This window comes from Mytilus galloprovincialis, chromosome 10 (assembly GCF_965363235.1).
Source record: "Mytilus galloprovincialis chromosome 10, xbMytGall1.hap1.1, whole genome shotgun sequence".
Taxonomy (NCBI): domain Eukaryota; kingdom Metazoa; phylum Mollusca; class Bivalvia; order Mytilida; family Mytilidae; genus Mytilus; species Mytilus galloprovincialis.
The window spans coordinates 73,656,494-73,680,073 of record NC_134847.1 but is presented as its reverse complement, the minus strand read 5'-3'; the positions used below and the strand labels follow the sequence as shown (position 1 = coordinate 73,680,073).

The 23,580-nt window shown below is 33.8% G+C and overlaps 1 protein-coding gene and 1 long non-coding RNA gene across 3 annotated transcripts in view; one reads left to right on the top strand and one right to left on the bottom strand.

The window, feature by feature from the left end:
• LOC143048350 (uncharacterized) overlaps positions 1 to 23,580 on the top strand; it is a 172,112-nt gene that overhangs the window by 68,322 nt on the left and 80,210 nt on the right. For both annotated transcript variants that reach the window (XR_012969798.1, XM_076221994.1), the window contains exon 8: positions 4,736 to 5,457. Coding sequence is in view for 1 of the 2 variants with exons in the window: in XM_076221994.1 (XP_076078109.1) it covers positions 4,736 to 5,457 (722 nt within the window). In the remaining variant the exon portion in view is untranslated. The remainder of the gene's footprint in view (positions 1 to 4,735; positions 5,458 to 23,580) is intronic.
• LOC143048351 (uncharacterized) overlaps positions 9,573 to 23,580 on the bottom strand; it is a 51,318-nt gene continuing 37,310 nt past the window's right edge. Inside the window, exon 3 of the long non-coding RNA XR_012969801.1 lies at positions 9,573 to 9,738. This is a non-coding gene — a long non-coding RNA (uncharacterized LOC143048351). The remainder of the gene's footprint in view (positions 9,739 to 23,580) is intronic.

Below are 23,580 nucleotides of genomic sequence, written 5' to 3'. Positions count from 1 at the left end.
ATATATGAAAAGAACATAACCCGTGTACATGGATTAATCATAATTTACAGCACAATACAGTAGGGAAAGACAAGGAGCAATCTACTATCAAATACGTTATTTTTTTTTACTAAAACAGTATGAAGTGTGTGTTTTTTTTTTTCGATAAATGGACTTTCCCAGTAAGGCAGAGGGCTAGGAATGCACAAACATGTTAAACTTGTCATGTTCTGCATGTGCCTGTCCCAAGTCAGCAGCCTGCAATTCAGGGGTTGTCGTTTGTTCTTGTATTGTTTATCATATTTGTTTTTCCTTTATTGTTTTATAATTAAAACGTTTGTTTTCTTGTTTAAATTGTTTTACGTTAACTTTGTCATTTCTAAGTCTTTCATAATAACGTCCTATGCGGTGTATGTTTTTCTATTGTCGAAGGTCATACGGTGACACATATTTGCTAACTTCTACGTCGTTGGTCTATGATGGCGAGTTGTGTCATACTCAATTATACCACATCTTTTTTATACATATTTGTTGGTTTTGTAGTAAAAGTTTAGATAAAGTCTGGACTTAAAGTTTTCTTAAAAGATAATGACTTTGTCAAACCTTCATAGAATTTTATAAATCTTCATAAAAAAAAATTATAGGAGATAAAAAAAAATGCTTTTATCTAATACATTTTGTTTTTGATTTTTCATTATTTTAATTAAAGATATACTTATTTTTTTAAGCGCCGACTTTTCATTTGTACACTGACAGCTACAATTGCAGGCGAGACACATTTTTGTTTTGGCTTGTCAAAATAATGTTTAGATTTAAAAAAAAATTGTTTTTGGGACAATTTCCAAAATACATTTTTTGTCGTCCATCACTTCAGACCTTTTTACACCGCTCCAAAACTATGTTATGTGCGAGAGTTGAGCGTTCGTAAACATGTTTAACCCCGCCATATTCTGTATGTTCATGTCCAAAGTCAGGAGCCTCTACGTTATACTCATTTATTAGTCTGTACATCATGAATTAGCTCGTAGGTTTTTTCTATTTTGAATTGTTTAACATTTTTTATGGCGTATAGCCTTTTTTGGGTTTGGGTTATTCTGACTGTTAAAGACTGTACGATGACCAGGAATTGCTAAGAACTACATCATTGTGTCTCTGGTTGAAAGTTGTCTCATTGGCTCTTACACTGACAGTTCCCATCCGATTTAGATAAATTAATCTTAATGGTTTACACTAGCAATATCTCAAATGGATGCGAAAATCAGAGATGATCGGTTTTAGGGAGAGGTTGGAATTTTGCTATTAGAAATGTAAATCATATGGAATTTGATGTTGTAAGTGCTCTCTAGCAAACATTTTTCATGGAAGCTAAATGATTATTTTAATATCAAGGGGTTTACATCAAGGCCGATCGGTTACTTTTTGTAAACAGCTGATGGTCTCATGCCTAAATAGGTCTTGTTTAAAGGGGAATTATCTATGAAATGAAGAAAAAAATAAAAATGTTTTTTTTTTTGTCCAATAATTAGTGAAAGTGAACTTGTAAAATAATAATTCAATTTTAAAGAACGCGTAAATGTCAAATAAACTTATTGTTATTTTTCCCCCTCCAATTGGAAGTTATTTCAAGCATAACTGCCAAATTGTGTCTCATTCAAAGTTATTGTTTTAGGAAATCACTATAATAAGGCCATATCCTACAGTGATTTCAGTCTAATTTCAGTGTATCATTACAAAATGCAGTGTTGACTTATATCTGATCATATCCTCATTATCTATGCATTTAAACAATTAAATATGATACAAAAGACAACTTTAAGATGATAAACAATTTTATTGCACCTTTTTGAGTTTATTTGAAGTCTGTTTTAGTCCATTTTTCCTTCTGCCTTTTTTTCATCAAGACTTGATATCTTTTGTCTAAAAAATAAAACAAATGTGATTATTTTCCCAAATAAATGTGAGAAATGTAATGTGAAATCAATAATAAAAGCGTTTAGCTGAAAGAACTGTCTCTATAAATGTTCCCTTTCAGTCAATCATTTTGTTGCTAGTGATATTAAAGTCATTTTATTTATTTATAACAGTATATTTCTAATAGATTTACACAAAAGTCCACTTTAATGAATTTTACATTACAAAATGGGAAGAAAGAGTTATAAAAAATACCTCAAAATGGTTTTTAAAAGGGTTATGTCCCTCGGATTGCTGGTAAAAAAAATATTTTGGTAAGAATTGTAAAATTTTGTCAGTACAAAATGCAGACGGCACAATAGCAAATTGTAAACATTTGCGGCCAAAACCAAAAAACATGACATTAGTCGATACATACCTCAAAGCTAATGTGTCATCTGCAGAACAATTCACATGTATGATTTTTCAACAGAATGCTTTTCAGTACATGATTAACACTGAAATGAAAAATCACATGTTGTATAAACAAATTGTAAGGGTGATTTAAAATTTGACACAGGGGCTCAAGTAAAATGGGGATTAGCGTGACAATAATAGTTTCAATGTAATATATGTGGATTCAAAAGTGAATTTCATAAATTATATGAAGAATAAATAAGGCTTCTTTATAAAATCATAATTGTTTTACCATTTTAAATCAGTCTTGGTAGGGTTTGTGTTTTGACACCTTGTTGAGTGTGTACCACGACAAACTTGGTGGTCTTGGTTGAAATGAGGCGGATCGAAAGACACGTGCTCAGGGTTGCTGCATCTCGTCTGATGACACAGATGAGACGCACCAACTTCCTCTGAAAAGTCAAATTTCCCAGTGTGCAACTAGTATGCAAATCTGTGCATACAATGTTCTTTTTTTATGTCCCAAGGAAACCTAACACTATAAACTGAATACAGCTTCGTCTGCCAACCCATTTGACTTATCAAACACCGGTAAACCCTATTTCAAGGCAATTTTCACTCAAACGTGCTTTATGTGTCTCAATCCATACAGAATAGTCCATGTTTACAATGTATGAGCTAGTTTCCTCTGAGTTCAGTATTTTTGTGATTTTACGTTTAAGTGAAAATGGAAGTACAAGAGGTCACGAGTGTACGTGTAGTTTCCCTAAATAGGTGTTATACCACCATTGATTTTCCCCTCTTAGTTTTTGTTATATTGGCATTTTTTTTAAATGTACAGTATTTACCTTTGTTTCAACTAAGTAATACTTTGCATGAATAAGGTTTAATCTTTTCCGGTGCTACAGTGAAAATTTCAGACTACAGTCCACTGCATATAAGAAAGTAACCATCGCCGGAAGTAAACAACTCATTTTTTTTTACACTGTTATTGACTGGTTACCAACTTTGGTAACTATGTAACCTTTACTTTCCAAAATATTTTATAAGACCATCAAATAAAAAAAGAATGATTCTTTCAGACACTATAGATGCATGTTTATGACTCAGAACAATTTACGTGCATTGAAATGCAGGGTTAATTGTCTACAACTGTCAAAAGATGCTACGTACCAGGATTTGGTGGTATTACACCTTTTAGTAGTTAATTGGGTTGAATTTGGTTAAATTAAGATAAGAAACAAGGCTGATAAATGATTCACTTGCAAGAGAAATATTTGACCTCATTTAATCCGTATACCTCTGAACTTCAATTTAACTCCTTAGCTAGAAATGAGTTACGCATGAACTACATGTAGGCGTGTTCAGCTACTAAAAAAAAGAATGTCAAAATTGAAAGTCTAACAATGATACACCATTTGGTTGACTGATTCGAACCACAAAAACTTATTCTCATACAAGTAAAAACGATGATTTAACTATTTTTTAAACCTATAAATGAAATCGAACAGAAATTCAATTGCGCAAGATCGCTTTCTATTCATTTCTATATTTATGTTTATAAAAGGTAATATTTCCGTCAGCAGTCTTTGGAGGTCACCCCGATAGTTAATAAGACGGCGTTTAGACTAAAAAACTTACGAAATGTCGATACATATTATTGAGTACATGCATCATAATGTAAACACTAATGAAAATCAATAAAAGTATTGAAAGCGCACTCACACCTATATTTATCATTGGAATTTAATGTATGCCAATGGTCTTCATCAACAATATTGCAGATACATTTGAACATCAGAGCGGATTGTTTTATTTTATACAACAGTTGAGCACCTTGGCAATGTACGATAAATTCAAATATCAGTAAATTGACGGTAGACATTTGCTTGAATGTAAAATTGTATCCCATTTTGCCATTGTCAAGGATTTCAGTGGACACCATACGTGTATTTAAGATCGGGGTAACTGCATAATGGTACTTCAGTGAACACCGCTGTTTCCGAGCGCTGTTCATATTGGTTGTACGTATGGTCAATTTGACTATCGCTTCAAAATAACAAACTTCAGAACATATTCATCTTTCATGCATGGAAAAATCACTCCAGTTCTTGATGTAGTTCCTGTGAGTAAGCGCTCATCATGTATTACATCTTTGTTTCTTCAACACTATGTTAAGTGGCAAAATTTGATTTCAGATCGGCATAATCATCACGAATTAAGTGAAGATCGGTGTTTCACAAATAATCATTTCCCAAAAACAAAAGTAATGCATCTTTATATTTTGGTAAAAAGTTTATACTAGGAAAGAACTAGAAAATGATAAAAATGTAAACATTCAGTTTATTCACTATACGTTTCAGAACTTTTCCAAGATGTATGATTTCAATATTTACTAATACTAATCGATTAAACTGCAGATACTCATGCAAATAAACAATTATTTCAGAATGTTCTAGTTCAGCAAAGAAAGTTCAATGCAATGTGGGAAGTTTTTTGGTTTATAAGTCACCACTGTTTTCAGCAACGACACTAAACGGAATTTCAAACACGACTTTTGAGGACCGAAATTTAAAGGAAATGGTGAATAGTCTCATAGTAAAGTACGCAGAGGTTAAATTTTTATCACAAATATCGAATCTTATTGAATTTATCATTGAATTCCTTGTGAGACGATACATGCATATGACGCAATCAACGATGATCTTCGAATCAAGATGGTTCGTTGAAGATGAATTTATCTTCCCTGTTTTATTAACCGATTATTTGAAAGTAAGGATGGAACACGGTGGCATTTTTTGCCCTAATGCAGACAACATAAAGAACTCAGATGATTCACTTTCGAACAGTTTTAGCCACGTGTATTGTTCATGTGTGTTTTTTCATGATATTGTATCTGACTTCAACCTATTGAATAGGTTATTAATTCCAAGCTGCTATAACGAGGCTCTATCTGCAATATCTTCTCATGATTTATATAAATTGATAATAAAAGAATTTAAGGACGCTAATCATTTTACATATGAACATAAAATGAATGATGATTTTAAGAAGAAAGAAAACGACTTAACTTCGGAATCGAGAGAAATAGATGATTTGGAACAAGATTTTGATTCGGCTCTTTGTCAACAATCCTTGCATTTACTACGGATTTCTATGGAAACAACTGAGGTAATCATTAAAGTTTATGACAGCTAAATAGGAGGAAGCAATTCCAAAGTATCTAACTTGACTAAATAAGTATAGGATCCCCCGCTATCTGGTATGTTTTTATAATATTTTTTAGTGCCCAATCCCCTCCTTGACCTTGGACAGTAGTGTAACAAAGACAAAACAAGAATAAACTGTAATAATCAGTTTCAAATGGCTTATCCCATCCGATCGACACGAAGAACATAAACTAAAAAACAAAACAAAACAAAACAAAACAAAGCAATTACTAAGCATCGATATGAGAGTCATTGCAGTTAATCAAATCTCGTTCAAAGCCTAATTTAGAAATCAATAAATAGTTCATCTCTTCCAAGACTAAATTATCCAATAGTACACATCTTACAGATTTAGTGTTAAATCGTACCATGCGACAATTTATAATGTTCTCTACTGTAATCAGAATTCACTTCCATATCACGGATCAAAATTTCATCCTCTCTAATATTATCAGAATTCACTACCTACACATTTGTATTGCAAGTTGCTTGATTGTTGCCGCTTGTGAATTTTAAGTTCACAGGTCGAATAATTATATTTGGACTATAGTAAACCTTAAAGTAGTGAATTGAACTTTAGAACTTAAATTATTTTGTTATAATCTTACAAACAATGACTACCAAATTCAGAATGCTTCTACAGTAGACTTTACGGGACAATGTGTTCTTGCAAGATCATATTTCCCACATAGCAGCATACAAAAATGGAATTTAGCATAATTAAAAGCACCCGGAAATCACAGACAATCATTATTGTAAAATAGCATTTGTAATTGTTTACATTTGGAAGTTGATGTTATATTAAGGCAACAGAATGTACCGATGTTCAAATTTCATAAATCAATCATGATGACAAACAAAAAACTGGAGGAATTGCACGAACTCCAAAATAAGCCAACATTGATCAACATTATCATTTTTTCAATTTGTTTACACTTTGATTGACAAAGTTGTCATGCAATTGTAGTTGTCTGCATTTTGGAACTTGATGTTACGTTAAGGCAACATAATGTATCGATGCTCAAATCTCATAATTCGGTGAAGGTAACAAACATAAACTGATGGAATTGCACGAGCTCTTAAGAGCGAATTCGATGTTTTCCCTTGGTTTTCACTTTGAATGACCATGTTGATGTAACTACTTTCTCAATCTTTGTATACATTATAGTTTGAATTCACTGTCATATCAAGCTGAAAATCTGGATATTTCAATCAGTTTTTTTAAATTGATATTGTGGAAGTTTTTGTATACATGAATATGGATATATATATAAACTAATTTTTTGAATAACATCCCTTGCAATCTTTTTCATTAGGGATAATATGCGTCTTTGATCTTCATTATACTAGTGATTATATACACTTTGCATCTTCATTTTACAGCTGTGGATTATACAAACTTAAGAGTTAGGATTTTTGTGTTCATGAATGTCATTTCTTTATATGAACTTTTAATTCTAAAATGTACTACTCATTCATTACTTATTTTGTACATTAATCATTGAAGGACTGGGATGTTTTTGGCAGTTAAAGCGCTCTAAAACTTTATATAGGTTGCTGAACATAATGATAATGACCCATTTTTGAAGTGGTTGGAGTTTTTTTATCACTCAGAAGTACATGATTAAACTGTTAAAATTTTGTGCTACATAAGTCAAGCTTCAATCTGAGTTGCCTTGGGGTTGTTTTCATTTTCAGTTAGGGTGTTCTAAAGGGTGCTGTTTTGTTTTTTATTTTTTTGTGAGTGTTTTTTGGAGGAGATACTCACAGTTTGTTTATATTTTCATAGTGATAATCCTCGTAAATATTCAAAGTAGGGATTTATATCGTTACAGATTGAAGCTAAGTCATTGGTTGAAGACCAATTTATTGTTATTTTAAGTGGCGTTATTTAGGTCACCAGTATATGTACTCTCTTGTTTGAAGTTCATCTACAGTAATTGATTTGAGTCGAATGCATGATTGTATTTTATATAGAATGTACAACTGACATACGCAAAAATAAGTCGCATGTCTAATAAATATAACATTCTTGCTAAAGTTCTCGTGCTGGTGGGGAAAGTTCCAACGTTCATCCCATGCACATGCAATCAAAAATGACTGTCAATCAGATACCGCTTCTTGAAACTGGCAAATCAACTCAAATTTCAGGCGCGTTACTGATTTGAGATAATACTGTAATAAATATTTACGTTTGTCCCGTTGAGGGGACGCACTCGATTGAATCCATCCCGAGTGTCTACCTTGATTAATCTCAACGAATACCAAAATAGTTGAGTGCTATCAATCTGCAATAACCTTCTACACTAACATGCACCAAATACCTGGTAATACAATAATATTGCACCAAATACCTGGTAATACAATAGTATTATCTTAGGATTTGACTCAAAGGTAAAATTGAATCCGATTAGCAAACATGAAATACAGGACAGGACAATCTTTTTTTTAACATCAGGATTTTGGGCTTTTCTTAATTTATTTTAATGGTGTATTAGATATATACCATCAGATAATCATGTATAGGGCAATATAACAGACTAGTAAAATAAATTTTTATTGATATAAATATGTGCATCGAACTCAATAGCAAGGAAGCGAGATATTTGGGTCACACACGTGCTATCATTGACCGTCATGTTTGACACTTTTCTAAATGTAACTGTTTTTTAAGTTACATTGGATGGCCTGATTTCAATTTTGAAAGAGTGAAAAACTTAATCTAACTTTATGCCATAAAAGTGAAGGGCTAAAGTTCTAGAAACAGACATGTCATACTATTTTGTCATTGATCCCATATTTGCTACGTTTTGGGGACATGTTTTTGAACAGACACTTCATATTCTGTGACCCTCTTGTTGATTGACTTGTTCCTTTATCCTAATATGGCAGATTTCATACAGAAGCTTATCAAGAAAAATGAATAGAGGCTGACAATAACATTAAATTTTCGCTTTGTGCTATCTAGATGATGTTGTTTCACTAAAAAATAAGTTGGCTGCATTTCTCCAAATGAAGTTATTATAAAGGATATTACACGTATAGTTTAGTCTGTGTCATATCTTGACCTACCTATAGAAATTGACAATGAGTGTCGGCTGAAAACCTGAATTTACTTCAAAAGAGGTAATTTAAATTTTTCCATTGCGAACTTTCCTTTTCTGTGAAGCAGCATTCCAGTTGCGCCTCATTGTGGAATATATATCTCCAGATTTATTATTCAAGGACTTTCCTTTCATGTACGTCCTTGATAGATGAATATTGCTTACAGGGAAGCATTGACAACAAAGGTTCCAGATCGTAAAGTTAAATTGATTCCTTCATTTTACGGACGACATTATGATTTGGTTGACCGTCATGAAATATATGTGTCAATGATGACCAGTGATATATTCAACATGCCTTATCAATTTTCCCAGACTTATTCCAGATTTTAACTTGAATGAGCACCATCACGGGAACCACGTGTAAAACAGGCACTGCTTATCGTTCTGAATCATCTCTGTCCCTACCACACTTTTTTGTGTGACTCATGTTACTAAATGTTTAACTTTCTGGGTTATGTGTTGTTATTGTTATTAAAACAAGTTAGAACATATAAATCAGGAATAGTTTCTCTTAAAGAAAAAAACACGCACTGCTCAGTGATAAAGCTTCTGGACAAAGTCAATCCTGAAATGCAACAGGCCCGGATAATATGAGTCTTATTTTTTTAAGGAATGCAATGACAAAAAGCATTAATCATTACAAATGTCTGTTTAAAAAATCACTTGAAATATTCGAAGCAAGCTAATGTTGCACCAGTCTTAAAAAAGTATGAAATGCATAAAGCTATGAAAATCAGGCCAATTTCATAGCACTTAATTAAACATCTTTTGAAAAAAAACACAGAATGAATCTTCTGAATCTTCAAAAAAACATCCTGTACAATCTCCAACATAGCTTTCGACAAGCACGATAATTCGAAGCATAATTACTTTCTTTAATCTGAAAATATCAGTTTCAGACAACAAAAACGACCGAACAGATCTGTCAAAACATACAAGTAGTAAACACATTTTTAAAACTTTTAAAAAAATAAAACTGTTATGGAATTTAATTGACTTACATTAATTTGGATATCTGCTTTCCTTTCAAATAGCACAAAACGGTTTTCATGGATGGAAAGTCACCAAACAATGTCACGTCGGGTCTGCATCAAGGTCTCCTAGAACCGGTCTAATGTCTGGAACTAGCGTACTACCTAAAACCATAGAAAACGTTATTTGACGACAGTATCATATATATGCCTTTCAAATTGCAAAGTGACTGCAATAAACATTAGGCGGTATCAGCAAAGGGAGAATAGGACTTTAGTTCAAGGCCTTTATCCTGACAAATGCACAGAAAGTACTATCCTTCACGAGTACAACAATCAATAACATGTTATAACATCCTCCATAACTATACATTATAACCTGTATCATTTTGTAAATACTATTTGTTTAATCAAATCTAAAATGAGACAAAACTATACAGGATATTTTTGTTTCAAGTAACAAAAGTATAAAGGATATAACTTTTAAATGTAGCAAAACTCATGGTTTTCTAAAACGAAATTGCAAAACATCAAACAAGCCTATAGTTGGTACTGTCAGTCTCTTGTGGAGAGTTTTCTCATTGACATTCACACCACATCTTCTTTTTATATATATATAAATCAAGATCTAGACATACCAAGCGTAATTAAAATATAGATCTCCGAATTCGTTAAGCTCATATTACATCTACGCGTTTTCATTTCTATTGGATTTTACATGTGGGTTTTTTCAACCGATGATATCAGAATTTATATTGCCGATTTTGCAAAGAGCACCCGTTACATAAATTTGAATGTGTTTCATTTTTCATGTGTGACATTTCATTTTTCTCTTCGAGGGTTATAATGGTTACAAATTTATCTTTCAGAACTTTTATCGTGTAATAGCATCATACAATAAATACCATTCAACACAAACTATTCACATTGTAGATAATAGATATTGCCGTGCTTTTTTTTAAGTATGTGCCGTTTGTCATAGTTTTCATTTGTGTCCCGTCCATTTTATTTTGCTAGAAGTCAGATCGTTAACGTAGTAATTAGAGTATATTAAACACATTTTATACCGTACACATTGTTCACTTTGCAAACTATATCTGTATACTCTCCGGGGGAGGGGTATATCTAGTAGCACTATAAAAAAAGGTTCTTCGTCGTAAATTTTGACATAATACATGTATATTGACTATACTACCCCCTAGTCGTAGGGAATACCAAATTCACACCTTGAGTCTATCAAAATTATTAAGACGTCTTTTACTGGGTATGTTTGCTGGATGCCTTCATTTATAAGAAGACATGCAAGCAAAGTAAAAAAAAAGTACTGATTTGTATTATTAATCAGTTCTTGCATAACACTTTTGATAATCTTCTAATCCAGATTTTAAGTCCAATACATTAAACAGTAAACTTAGTTTAATCTCACATTTAATGTGTCTGTCACATGCCAGGAACACATTTGGTGTACGCCATATCGTAATGTTTCTTATTTCTAGTATTTGAAAAATTGGGTGTTAATGAGAAAATTGACAAAACGAATGAGATGTTTCTGCTTTTCACAACTTTTATAGACACAGATCATTAAGGAACTTTATATATTGTATAGACACATTTTTCCTTTTGTTGCATATTTGCATATAAATAAGAAGATGAGGTATGAATGCCAATGAGACAACTATCCATCTAAGTCACAAGGTTTAAAAAGAAAACAAGTAAAGGTCAAAGTACGGCTTTCAACACGGAGCCTTGGCTCACACCGAACAGCAAGTTATAAAGGGCCGCAATAAGACTAGTGTAAAACAAACAGGAATTCCAACTTTGTCAATTTAAATCTGATATAGATATGGCAAGAGAATCTACGTGTAAAGACGAATTGGTGAATTCTGTTCAACTACTTACGACCCGTTTCGGTGAAGTTGAAAATGATAAACAGTCTGTATGTAATCCCATAAATGACAAAAACTTACCTAGCGGGCACGATGATTCGATCAGTAATGTAATGTGAACAAAAAATTATGACACTTCGTAATAATCACAGTCGAGTGTTCATATAGGGAGCAAAATTATACGCAGAAAGGCTAAATTAGAAACAAACGCTAGAACTTACACAAGGCAAATCTTATAGGATATTAGGAAATGGCCGAATCTTAAAAAAACCCACTGAAAATGACCAAAATTATAGACAATGTAGAAATGGAAACACAACAGGAATTAGTTTAGGACACATCCCGGCTAAAAGGAACTGTACGTTTAGGACATTTGAATGTTTGCAGTTGGACCTTAAATAATAATTTACTACGGAAAGCAATTGTTGAAAACATTAATGTGGATATATTAAGCATATGTGAGACGTACTTGAAAGAAAATAATAAAATTGCAGTAGACGGTTATACATGGAAAGGACATAATATAAATAAAATACATCGTATGCACCAAAAGCGTTAGGTGGAGTTGGACTACTAATTAAACAATTGATACTTGAGGAATACAAATATGAAGCAATAGATGTGTATTACGAAGGAATACTCTGTGCTAAATTTACGTCAACAAATATAGAATATAGCTTTCTTGTGCTTTTCTTGTTATCTAGCTACCACCAGAAATTTTCGTCTGTGGTCGGGACTCGAAGGGATTTTTCGCTCAAATTACATCTAACATTTACGTACATTATAGCTGTGATGCTATATTTGTTTGTGGTGACCTTAACTCGCGAAAAGGAAACTTGAACGACTTTACCGAACTTGATACTACAAAGAACCGTTCCTCCCAGGACTTTTCAACACAGAAAAGCATTCTTCGAATTTTCAAATGAAACAAAAAAAAGTGTGTATTAATTGGTAGAATCGATGTCCAAAAGATATTTTTTCTTATATACCCGGAAGAGGAAAATCAGTAGTGGATTACATATGTGTTCCGCGTGTTGTTCTTGAACAATTAGTTTCGTTTGAAGTTATAACAACGATTGTTGAACTGTCAAATTTGTTTTCGTTGCTTGGTGAACGAAGTTAAGTTTCAGATCACGCGGTGTTAATGGCAGAATTTAAAACTACATGTACATACTCAACAAAATCACAAGTTCCACGGGAGAGTGTTGAAAATAAACGTTACCAACTAAAGTCAATTCCTAATGATTTATTGGAAACTTGCACTGCAGTCATGTATAACGCAAATAGAACAAGGGAAGCAAAAAAAAACATAGACGAAATATATTCAAAACTTTGCGATGCCATAATCGATGAGATGAATGATAAAATTCTACGTTATTGTACAAGCACAAATACCAGAAAACGCCTTAAAATGAATAAACTGTTTTGGAACGACGAACTTATAATATTATGGAATAAAATGCAAACTAAGGAAACTTAAAATTCAAAGGAAAAGCTAGCGTCAAAATCAAAACTAAGATTAGATTTCAAATCTGCACAAACAATATTCGATCTTAAACAACTACAAATATGTGAAAGACAGCATCGACAATCGTCCAGTATTGATATCGAAACCATGACAACGTAAAATCAAAATGAATTCTGGGAAAAAATTATTAGGCTAAGACCACGAAAAAACAATTTGATTCCAATGAAAATATACAATACTAAAGGCAAAATCTTGATTGTTGAAACAAGTGTTCTTGTAAAATGGAAATCAGACTTTGAACATTGGTATAATAATGATAAGTCGAAAAAGGATTTCAACAGTGAATTTTATAGGTATGCATTATCACATAAAACAGTATTAGAGGATATAATATCGGATCCTTTATACAATGACAACGAAGAATTAAATGGTAATATTACACTTGAGGAAATAGAAACTGTAATCAAAAGTGCAAAAAATGGAAAATCAACAGGGATTGATCAAATACCGTACGAAGTTTTAAAAGGAGTAGGTCCAGTAAGACCCCTTTTTGGCGCCAAAATATAGCAGTTTTACAAAATTGTTAAAATGTAAACTTTTAGTTATTTATTGGACAATAAAATGCTTCTGTTACATAAATATGGACTGTTTTTGACAATACATTGCACATATATCGGTTACTAGCACCATTAAGTCATGATAAATTACTGAAATCTTCACAATTCTAGCATTTTAGTCAAATTTTAGACGGTTTTCGTGTAAAGCGGAAGTGACCGCATTCGTGTTCATCCTTAATATTGAAATGTAAGTTGTATTTTATAATAGTACATAACACATATAAAGGTTGAGGATGAACACGGATGTGGCCACTTTCATTTTTGACAAAAACCATCTGAAAAGTGACATTTTTCGGCATATTTGGTAGATTTTTCATATTTCAGCTTGAATTGGTGCGTTTTTTATGACTAAATCAGTTAAAATCTTTCACATAAACTAATTGATTCAAATAAAATAGACACTTAAGTGTTTAAAAAGTGGTCAAAATCTTTCGTCAGATGAACCTGAAATTTGCGGACAAAATCGGTCCTTACAGGACCTACTCCTTTCCAAATGTCTTTAAAATGATTCGCTATCTCTTTCAAGTAATTTTTGACCCCAGTTGTATATCGTCAATCTGGAGAAAAGCAGTTATTTTTTCCGATATTGAAGGATCCCTCATCGGACAATCTTAATTATCGAGGAATAAGCTTATTGTCTTTTATATCTAAGCTGTACAGTGACTTCATAGTAGGTCTCATTGGGGTCTAAGCGTGACGCGGGATTGCCGATTTTGTGTTAGCGTGACAAGTGAAAATCAAATTATTGTGCCGTAAAACCGGGAAATGAAGTCTAGCAGGGCACGGGAAATTACAAAGAAATGAGAAGTGCTTACGTACATAGTAAAAGCAGGATACGGGAATCTGTCAAAACAGTAATCGGGATCCCGGATCAGAACCCACAAATGAGACCCCCTTCATATATAACCGACTATCGACCTTTCTAGACGATACTGAGATTCTTGCTGATGAGAAAATTGGATCCAGGAGACACTGTTCATGTGAAGATCACATATGTTCTCTTCGTAACAAAGCTAATGTAATTGCAACTTTTGTGGACCTAAAGAAAGCTTGACCGGGATATGTTACTTTACAAGTTTTTATTGAACAATATCGACGGCAAAATGTACAATTCTATCAAAAACATTTATTCTTACATAACAGCTAGTTTTCGTGTAAATCAGAAGATGTCGGATTGGTTTGTTTGTAACTCTGGTGTTAAACAGGGAGACAATCGTTCGCCAACTTTTTTTTCAAATATTCATTAATGACTTTGTGCAAGTAGTGAACAATTTAGAATTTGGTATAAATATCGACGACCACAAACTGTCTACGTTGTTGTACGCAGATTACATTGTACTACTAGCATACAACGAGAAGGATATGCGAAAGATGTTGAATAAACTGCATGACTGGTGTAAACGGTGGCGAGTTCTGATAAATACAGATAAATTCAAATGAGTGCATTTTAGATCAGGTAGCCGACAGCGTACTTCTTTCCAGTTCAAAATTGGAGACAAGGTATTTGAGGTTACAAGTCAGTACAAATATTCGGGAGTACTTTTCAAGGAGAAAAAAGCATCAAACGCAGAAAATCTCGCAAAAGGTGCTGGACGTGCTCTAGGAGCCATGATCTCAAAACTTCACAATCTTAAGGAATTTGGATTTAAGACACTTGCGAAACTATATAATTCTTGTGTAGTACCAGTATTAGACTTTAACTCCTTAGTTTGGGGATACAAAGACTTCTCATACATCGATAATATACAAAACAAAACAATTAAATATTTTCTTGGAGTACACAAATTTGCAGCAAAACTGACAATAGAGGGTGATATCATATGGTTACCTTCTAAGGAACGACGATGGCTCAACATGATGAATTACTGGAATAGACTGTTGAAAATGAATAATTCAAGGGTTTGCAAACGTATTTTCCAATGGGACTATACCGTATGCTCTAACAACTGGTCGTCAGAAATAAAAACTATAATGACAAACATTGAAGTTATGGAAACTTTTCATAATAGGAAAAGTTGTGATAAAAGAGGGACGAACGATACCAAAGGCACAGTCAAACTCATAAATCGAAAATAAACTGACAACGCCATGGCTAAAAATGAAAAAGACAAACAGACAAACAATTTTACACATGACACAACATAGAAAACTAAAGAATAAGCAACACGAACCCCATCAAAAACTAGGGGTGATCTCAGGTGCTCCGGAAGGGTAAGCAGATCCTGCTCCACATGTGGCACCCGTATTGTTGCTTATGTGATAACAAATCCGGTAAATAGTCTAATTCGGTAGGTCACATTCATGAAAGGGAAGGGGATTGTAGTTACGACGTAAGGAACATATCCGATATCATTTGTGAAACGGTTATTCCATAACGGTGAACCAACTCGTGATGGCGTCCGTAAAATTTACGAAGGGATGATTTCAACTTCACCATTTGGAACTCTTGGTTTAATAGCTTCCTTGTGAGCAGCAACCCACTATCAAGAAAATCATGATAGGAAATGCAAGCACGGGAATATCGTATCAATTGGGAGATATATATACTCCGTATGCAGGTGCTGCTGGAATGTTGCTACTTAGAAATGGAAAGTTTACAATTGGAAATCTGAAATCATCTCTTTAGTCGTAAAGTTGTTTTCAACCGACCCTCATTGTCAATTTCTAGATGTAAGTCAAGATATGAGGCCAATTTAACGGTATTATTTAGTGAAAGAACATCATCTATATAGCTGAAAGTATATCGCTAACTTCTTATCTTTCTTCCTAAGACGTTCCTGCATGAAGTCAGCCTCATAATAATAAAGAAACAAGTCGGCAAGTAGAGTGGCACAATTTGTTCCCATTGTGATAAATATAACGCGAAATCATCACTACTTGAAAAGCATAGACTTGATTGGTTTACAAACTTAAATAAATATCCAAAACTGCGAACATACGAAACTTTCAATGTTGGCTCAAGTTTGATGCGAAATTCTACCTCTAAGAATTGAAACAGGACGGTTAAGTGGCGAACCTGAGGACAGCAGGCTATGTAAAAAATGTAGCAAAAATAATATTGAAAGTGAAATTCAATTCCTTTTTAACTGCGAGCTATATAATGAACTTCGAAATGAACTTTACTCAACCAAAGAAACATTTGTTGTTTATTCTTTAGTTTTCTATGTTGTGTCGTGTGTGCTATTGTTTTTCTGTTTGTCTTTTTCATTTTTAGCCATGGCGTTGTCAGTTTGTTTTAGATTTATGAGTTTGACTGTCCCTTTGGTATCTTTCGTCCCTCTTTTGTATCACAGTCACACTGTGAACAATTGATCTATTTTCCAAAAAGAACAGCTAAATATATTTAACAAGCGTTTAAAACACGCAGACAATTCATCTATGTAAATAATTGAATTACAGGACTTTACTATGAAATGATGTTCAGATTTATATTTTTAAAGTGACTTATAGGTCCAATGGGCCGGATGTACAAACATTGTATTAACACATTTTGTTATAACTATTAAACTACCCTATTTCAAAATAGCTGGATCCGCGCCTGTGTACCAAGGTGAAAAGTAATTATTGTATCGAGTAAATAAATTATGAGTTTTACTCTTTTGATTGATTTTGATTTTTGGTGTTTAACGCAACTTTTAAGCACCGCATTTAGGCCATTTCGTGGCGATCAGTTTTATTGGTGTAGGAAGCCGGAGTGCCCGGGGAAAACCACCGACCTTCGATAGGAAATCTGACAATACTATTTTACTCTATTGAGATGGTCTCTAATCTAAATGTCTTAACTATAGACTCGACTCTCGATTGTCAACAACAGTTGATATGTCTTAGTCCGTTTCTGTGTGTGTGTGTGTGGGTGTGTGGGTGTGTGGGTGGGTGTGTGTGTGTGTGTGGGTGTGTGTGTGTGTGTGTGTGTGTGTGTGTGTGTGTGTGTGTGTGTGTGTTACATTTTAATATTGTGTTGTTGTTCTCCTTTTATATTTAATGCGTTTCCCTCAGTTTTAGTTTGTTACCCCGATTTTGTTTTTTGTCCATGGATTTATGAGTTTTGAACAGCGGTATACTACTGTTGCCTTTATTTTTCGTCTTATAAAAACAGGATATTCAGACACTCGTATAAAGTTTTAAATATCCAATACTAAAAATTTTGGAACACATTACTTTGTACTTAACTTTGCAATGTATAGACAACATTATAATATATAAAAGAATATAATTTAGATCAAGAGAAAAATGTTGTCCTAAAAGTCTTTACTTTGTTCGTGACCACATAAGATTGTAATAAGAACATATGTGACCAGAATTTTTTTTGTTACCAATCCAGACAGCTCATTCTTTGATATGTCCATTTTTTTTTAATAAGGATTACATGTAAAAAGACATAAAACAAAATTTGAGGCTTTCTTGTACTGATGTCTCACTACCATCTTAAGTAAGAAAATCATCATCTGCATATTGTCTAAGTACTGTTTAATTGTCATTGATGAGAATACCGTACATATTGGGGATGGACTTAAGTTTGAAGGATAATTAAGCTGCACCAATTATAAACAAATTAGGGGAGAGTGTGTTTCCTTGTCGGCATCTTTTCGCAAGATTGGAAAAATTGTCGGTCTTCACAACGTTTATCACTTTAAATTTGTAAAAAGTACTGAACAATCTGCACACCTATAATCCAATTTTAATCATTTTAATGCATTTTATAAAAAGAACCAGTCAACAGAGTAAATGCGTTTTCAAAATCATCTGTTCCTTCTTTTTTTATACAAGTAAGACAATCTGATAACTTAAAATCTGAAGAAGAAAAAGTTTAGACTTTTATCCATAGAATAATAAGTAAATGGTCCAAGATCTCTCTAAAGGAATTTGAAAAAGTAGCCCGAAAATCCATCTCTTCTTGTGGATATTCCATTCTTCAATGCTGTAGCAGTTTTCTAAGTGACCCTAACATAGGTCATGTTGTTCTTTGTAAAGGCAACTTTGTGAAAGAAAAAGGTTTTCATTCGAACTAGCAATTTTTCTTTCTGAATACAAATTTTATAAAATGATGTTGTTCCGAGAGAACTGGGTTGTTGTTTTTTTTTTTTTTTTTTGTCTACATAATAGAAAAAATTAAAATTTGATTCTTTGTTCACTGTTCCAATTTACAATTTACACCTTTTGTAGAACAAAGCAGTATTTAACATCTCGTTCCTACTTAGTCTTGCTAACAGTCCAAGATTTCTCTGGGTTATATCGTCATAAATCTTAGAGTTATTCGTCAATTCCTTCTTTTTTCTCATTATCTTGATTTTTAGTGTTTCGGACGTTTCTAATTGTATGTTTGATGTTTCATTCTATCACAGGGAGACGTGTATTGCTATGACATCTGGTGACTCTATCTCCAAATTTAAGCCTTTCTTTCAAAGTTTGACAGCTTGGTTTGTTTGTGATCAAAAGTATGCAGAATTTTATTATGGTGGAAGGTTCAACTTCACTTTACACTCCTCTACATTTCTTTGAATATTACAGTCCATATATTATTTCCTTCATTGGTGATGATCATTATATGCAGAACTAAATCTTTAAAGTTTTCCCGGAAATCAGATTGGTCAAACATGTTTTCATAGGGATTCAAAAATACGTAACCTTCTAGTATGTCAACAGGGTTCCACTGCTACCAAACATTTCGGAATGTCTGTCGGTTTTAAATCTATATACGCATACAACTGTTATATTCCTTCAATGAAGATTCTATGTCATTGCTTTTGTGCAGCCATGTCTAGCAAACAATCGACATGTCTAGACATATCTACTTATTTGGTAAACAAACATGTCAAAAAACCTCAGGAACATATATAACTCATCCAATCACACAAAATGTAAATCCATACAACTATAAAACATGTTTAATAATGTAATTATCTCAGTTTAACCAATGTAAAACTAATTGGATTTTGATACTGTTTTTACGGCATTCATATTCTTTGATAGCTTTACAAGCAAAATTGTACGGTCTGGTACATGTACTTCGAACTTTCATAGCATAACTACAGCGGTACAAAAAGATTTTAAAAGTTCATCATGTTTTTAGTTTTCTGATAAAAATGCTGTTGCTTCCAGTTGATAAGGATGCTAAAGCTCAGACTGTGCATGGCCATTACTTTGTCTCTGGAATGTGTATGAATTACTCACACTCACAAACTTTTTTTAGGAAGAATATCCACAGGATAAGCTCCTGAAATGTCAATTTAAAATTTTCAACAATATTACACTTTTCACACTTGGAATTGATATATTATGGTTTCACAATGTAGTTCAGCAATATAAATTGTACATTTGACGTTGGTTAAAACTTCCTGTCCATCCACGCTGTTAAATAACTGCAATCATTATGCAGTAAATTAAAATTTTAAATCAAAATTTGAAAACAACATGTTATTAATGTAATGTGTCCGAAGCGCTTTTCTGGTTTACCTTCATCAGGAACGCTCATTAACATTAAAAGTTACTATCGTTTATAATCTTGCATGCACGTCAGATGACTGCTGTCAAATAAAAAGACTATTTGTAGCACTAGAACCTAGATCATTTAAGAGGTAGTTAAAACGTCTTGCGCACAGGTAAGGACGAATAAAAACTGCATGTAATAAAAACAAAGTATGTTCTTTACAATGAACATGGAGGTTAAATTAAACTCGGCATAAGACGACATACGAATATCGTTTAACTTAAAACTTAACAAACCCTCGTTCAAACCAATCCTAACTTACAGCTATAATTTCGGATATTGCAAGTAACAGACTTTTCAAACCAGTTCGCATCAGAAAAGAATAAAAAATAAACGAAGAGAATAGATCCTTTCTAAAACTTTCCATTGCCAACAAAGATCTCGATGCCATCACTTTGGCAATATATCCTTCATCAAAAATAGTTCACTCGAAAATACTTCCCTATTTTAAAGATCAGTCTGTACCTATCATTTCTGAAACCTATATCAAACCAATTTCAACAACAAAAAATCAATTACAAACACGTGTTGCATGATCTCAATATTTACGACTTATTTCACCTGTGCTAGTTCCCCTTTTAGTCCGGCCGATCGGTGAAAAAATTGCTCAAATAATGAGGAAAGTACCAATTTTTGCATGATGGTACATTTTTGTATACTGAGCAATATTAGCTATGGACCCACCCTCAAAATTCAATATGGCGGCTTATTTCAAGATGGCTGCCGTACGTTCTAAAATATTTTCCAGTATTGCACAAACCACAGTGGATTTGATGCTGGAAGCACAAAAATCAAGATACTTGAATGACTGAGTGAACTTAGCAAGATTTTGTTTTGATCTATCTTTGAAATACAAAATTGCGGCTATTTTCAAAATGGCCGCCTTAAAAAATAAGCAAATATTCATTATTGAGAATTGACCTGAATATAAGCATTTTATTGATGTATTGTGTCATTTAGTATCTGTCCAAGTTCTGTCCCTTTTGATTTTGTCTTGTTTGTTATTTCATACACAAAGTAGCAGTTTTCATAAAAAGCTGCAATAGTAGCTTTCATTAAAAGCTGCACTATTTGTTGTCTTGGGTCACACATAAAAGCTGTGATTTGGGATTTATATGCCTTAAGATATTATTTAATGACTATCTTATTTCTTGGGTTGCAATATTTTGCAATTTGAGATATCAAACTGTGAATTGAGACACGTATATTTTAACACATATCAGTGAAATGGCAGGAATTGAGGACAGCAAGGACAAGAACATTGAAATGGCAGAAACTGAATCACTAAGGGATATGGAGAAACTCACAGCTAAAGACGCTTTAACAGAGGACAGCTCAGAAATGACTTTTAAACAACTGTACCAAGATTGTTTAGCAGATAGAAAATATAACGCTCAAAGAACAGCTGAGATTTACCGCAATATAAAACAGAGCGAAGCGCGAGTTGATTAAATATGTGTTGGTCTCAGTACGTTTCAAGTTGAACAGAAAGAGGCAATGATTATTAATAACGAACAGATGAGAGCAATATCTCAGCAACTTCAGCAGTCTGAAGACAGGATAGACCACAAGGCTACTAATAATTGCTTGGCGGAATTGATGGTCAGACCAATAAGATATTCAATGTTGTGGTGAGACGAATGAACAAGCTGACAACAACTGAGGAAGGAGACACAGTTCAATTCAAAAGTGCATTTGAATAGCAGGGTACCTTCCAACAACTGACATCTGTTGTAAATGAATTAGTGGACAATCGAAATAAAGAAGTTGAAATTCCTACAATGGACACATCATCGTAGCCAAAATTTGACCTTTAGACAGTACAAGGCAAGTTTACCAAAAGTACACAACAAAATCCATGCTTTGGGTCTTTCCCTAATTGTAGTTTGCATGAACCATCGACCGCGCAAACTCTGTTGAAGGTGTCTTCACCTTAAGACAAAAGTCCTATGTCAGGGCCCTTGGTCCTGCATGAGACAGTTCAAATTATTCAACAACAATCTCCATTTAAGAACTTACTATAAACATCCAATACTAATCAAGGATACCAGTAAAAGGCTTATGTGTATTCTTACGCACATTTACCATATACTATGAGTCAATAATTTTTGGTTCAGAGCAGCAAACCATTACATAAACAATTGGCTGCAAGTGGGTTCTATCAAGTTTCTCCAATGCTGAATGCAAATCCCACATTTATTAATCCAATTATGACAACCATAACAGCAAGCTGACTCTACTGACCGATCCAGGAAAGGGCAGAGGAAACTAAAAGAGTGTGGCGACACCTCTTCTTCAGACTCCTCATTTGATAGAGAATATACCCGATGGCAAGAAAATCTTGGTGTAAGGGACCGGAACCGAAGCACACAGCTCCCATAACATGCAAAAACTCAATTGAAGAGGATCCATGACTTGGGAGGCGTTCATTTACCAATTTGAACGATCTGCCGGTAGATGACAATGGGAAAACAGGAAAAATATGTGAAGCCCGGATTGCCAGGCCGATTTTGGCTTTGAGTAAGCTCGCAAGGTAAACACAGGTGATGATTCCAATGCCTTAAAAAAAAAGCATTCATTTTGAGCAGCGCTTCAGCAAGAAAGACGATCAAACCAGATTGTAACCGAAGCATTCCGTCGAGAATGTAAATACAAAGATTCTTCAAGGCATGTAATAGCGAGGAACCCAGAAACATTCAACAAGGTGTTAAAACAATTGAAAACCTCAATAGCAAACCAGATGGCGATATATGGATCAAAAAGTGCCAATTATGACCATCGAAAAGTCTACTTTGCTGATGGCGCAGTATCATCGACCGATAAAGGAAATATGAGCAGTCCTTTGGATAATGAGGTTCATAACCTCACACAAAATGTCACAAAACTAGCTGATGTTATACTTTCAACTAATCAGCATAACCGTGGATTTGCCAATCAACATAACCTCGGTTCTTCTGATCAAATAATCATGGAAGATCACCAGTTCAATGGAATATCACCTGATCAATATACACGTGGAAGATCTCCTGAGCAATACAATCGCGATAGATCGCCAGACAGAAATACACCCAAGCTTAATGCCTATCGATCAGCAACACCCCACTAAGCTAGAGATCATATAGTCCATAAAGACAACGGTAAGCATCTCCACGGACAAACTTCAGAAATACCGGTTATTTCAGACAACGGTCAACTTCACCAGGATACGGAGCAAATCAAAGTGCAACCCCAACAATGGAGTCTTTAAACAGCAAAGGATCGGGCCAGTAGGCCAACGCACGATTCCAAAGTCTATTGGCCATGAAACATCACCTCATCCAAGGCCTCGTCCGATATTGTCAGCAGACGAACCGTTTGAAAGAGCTTAGCAGTACGAGGTACTATACATGACCAGAATGTGAGCATGATTGTGGACACTGCTGCAATGATAACATTAGTAAACTAGAGGCTCTAAAGAGCCGGTGTCGCTCACCTTGGTCTATGTGAATATTAAACAATGGACACAGATGGATTCATGACAAAATTGTGTTTTGGTGATGGTGATGTGTT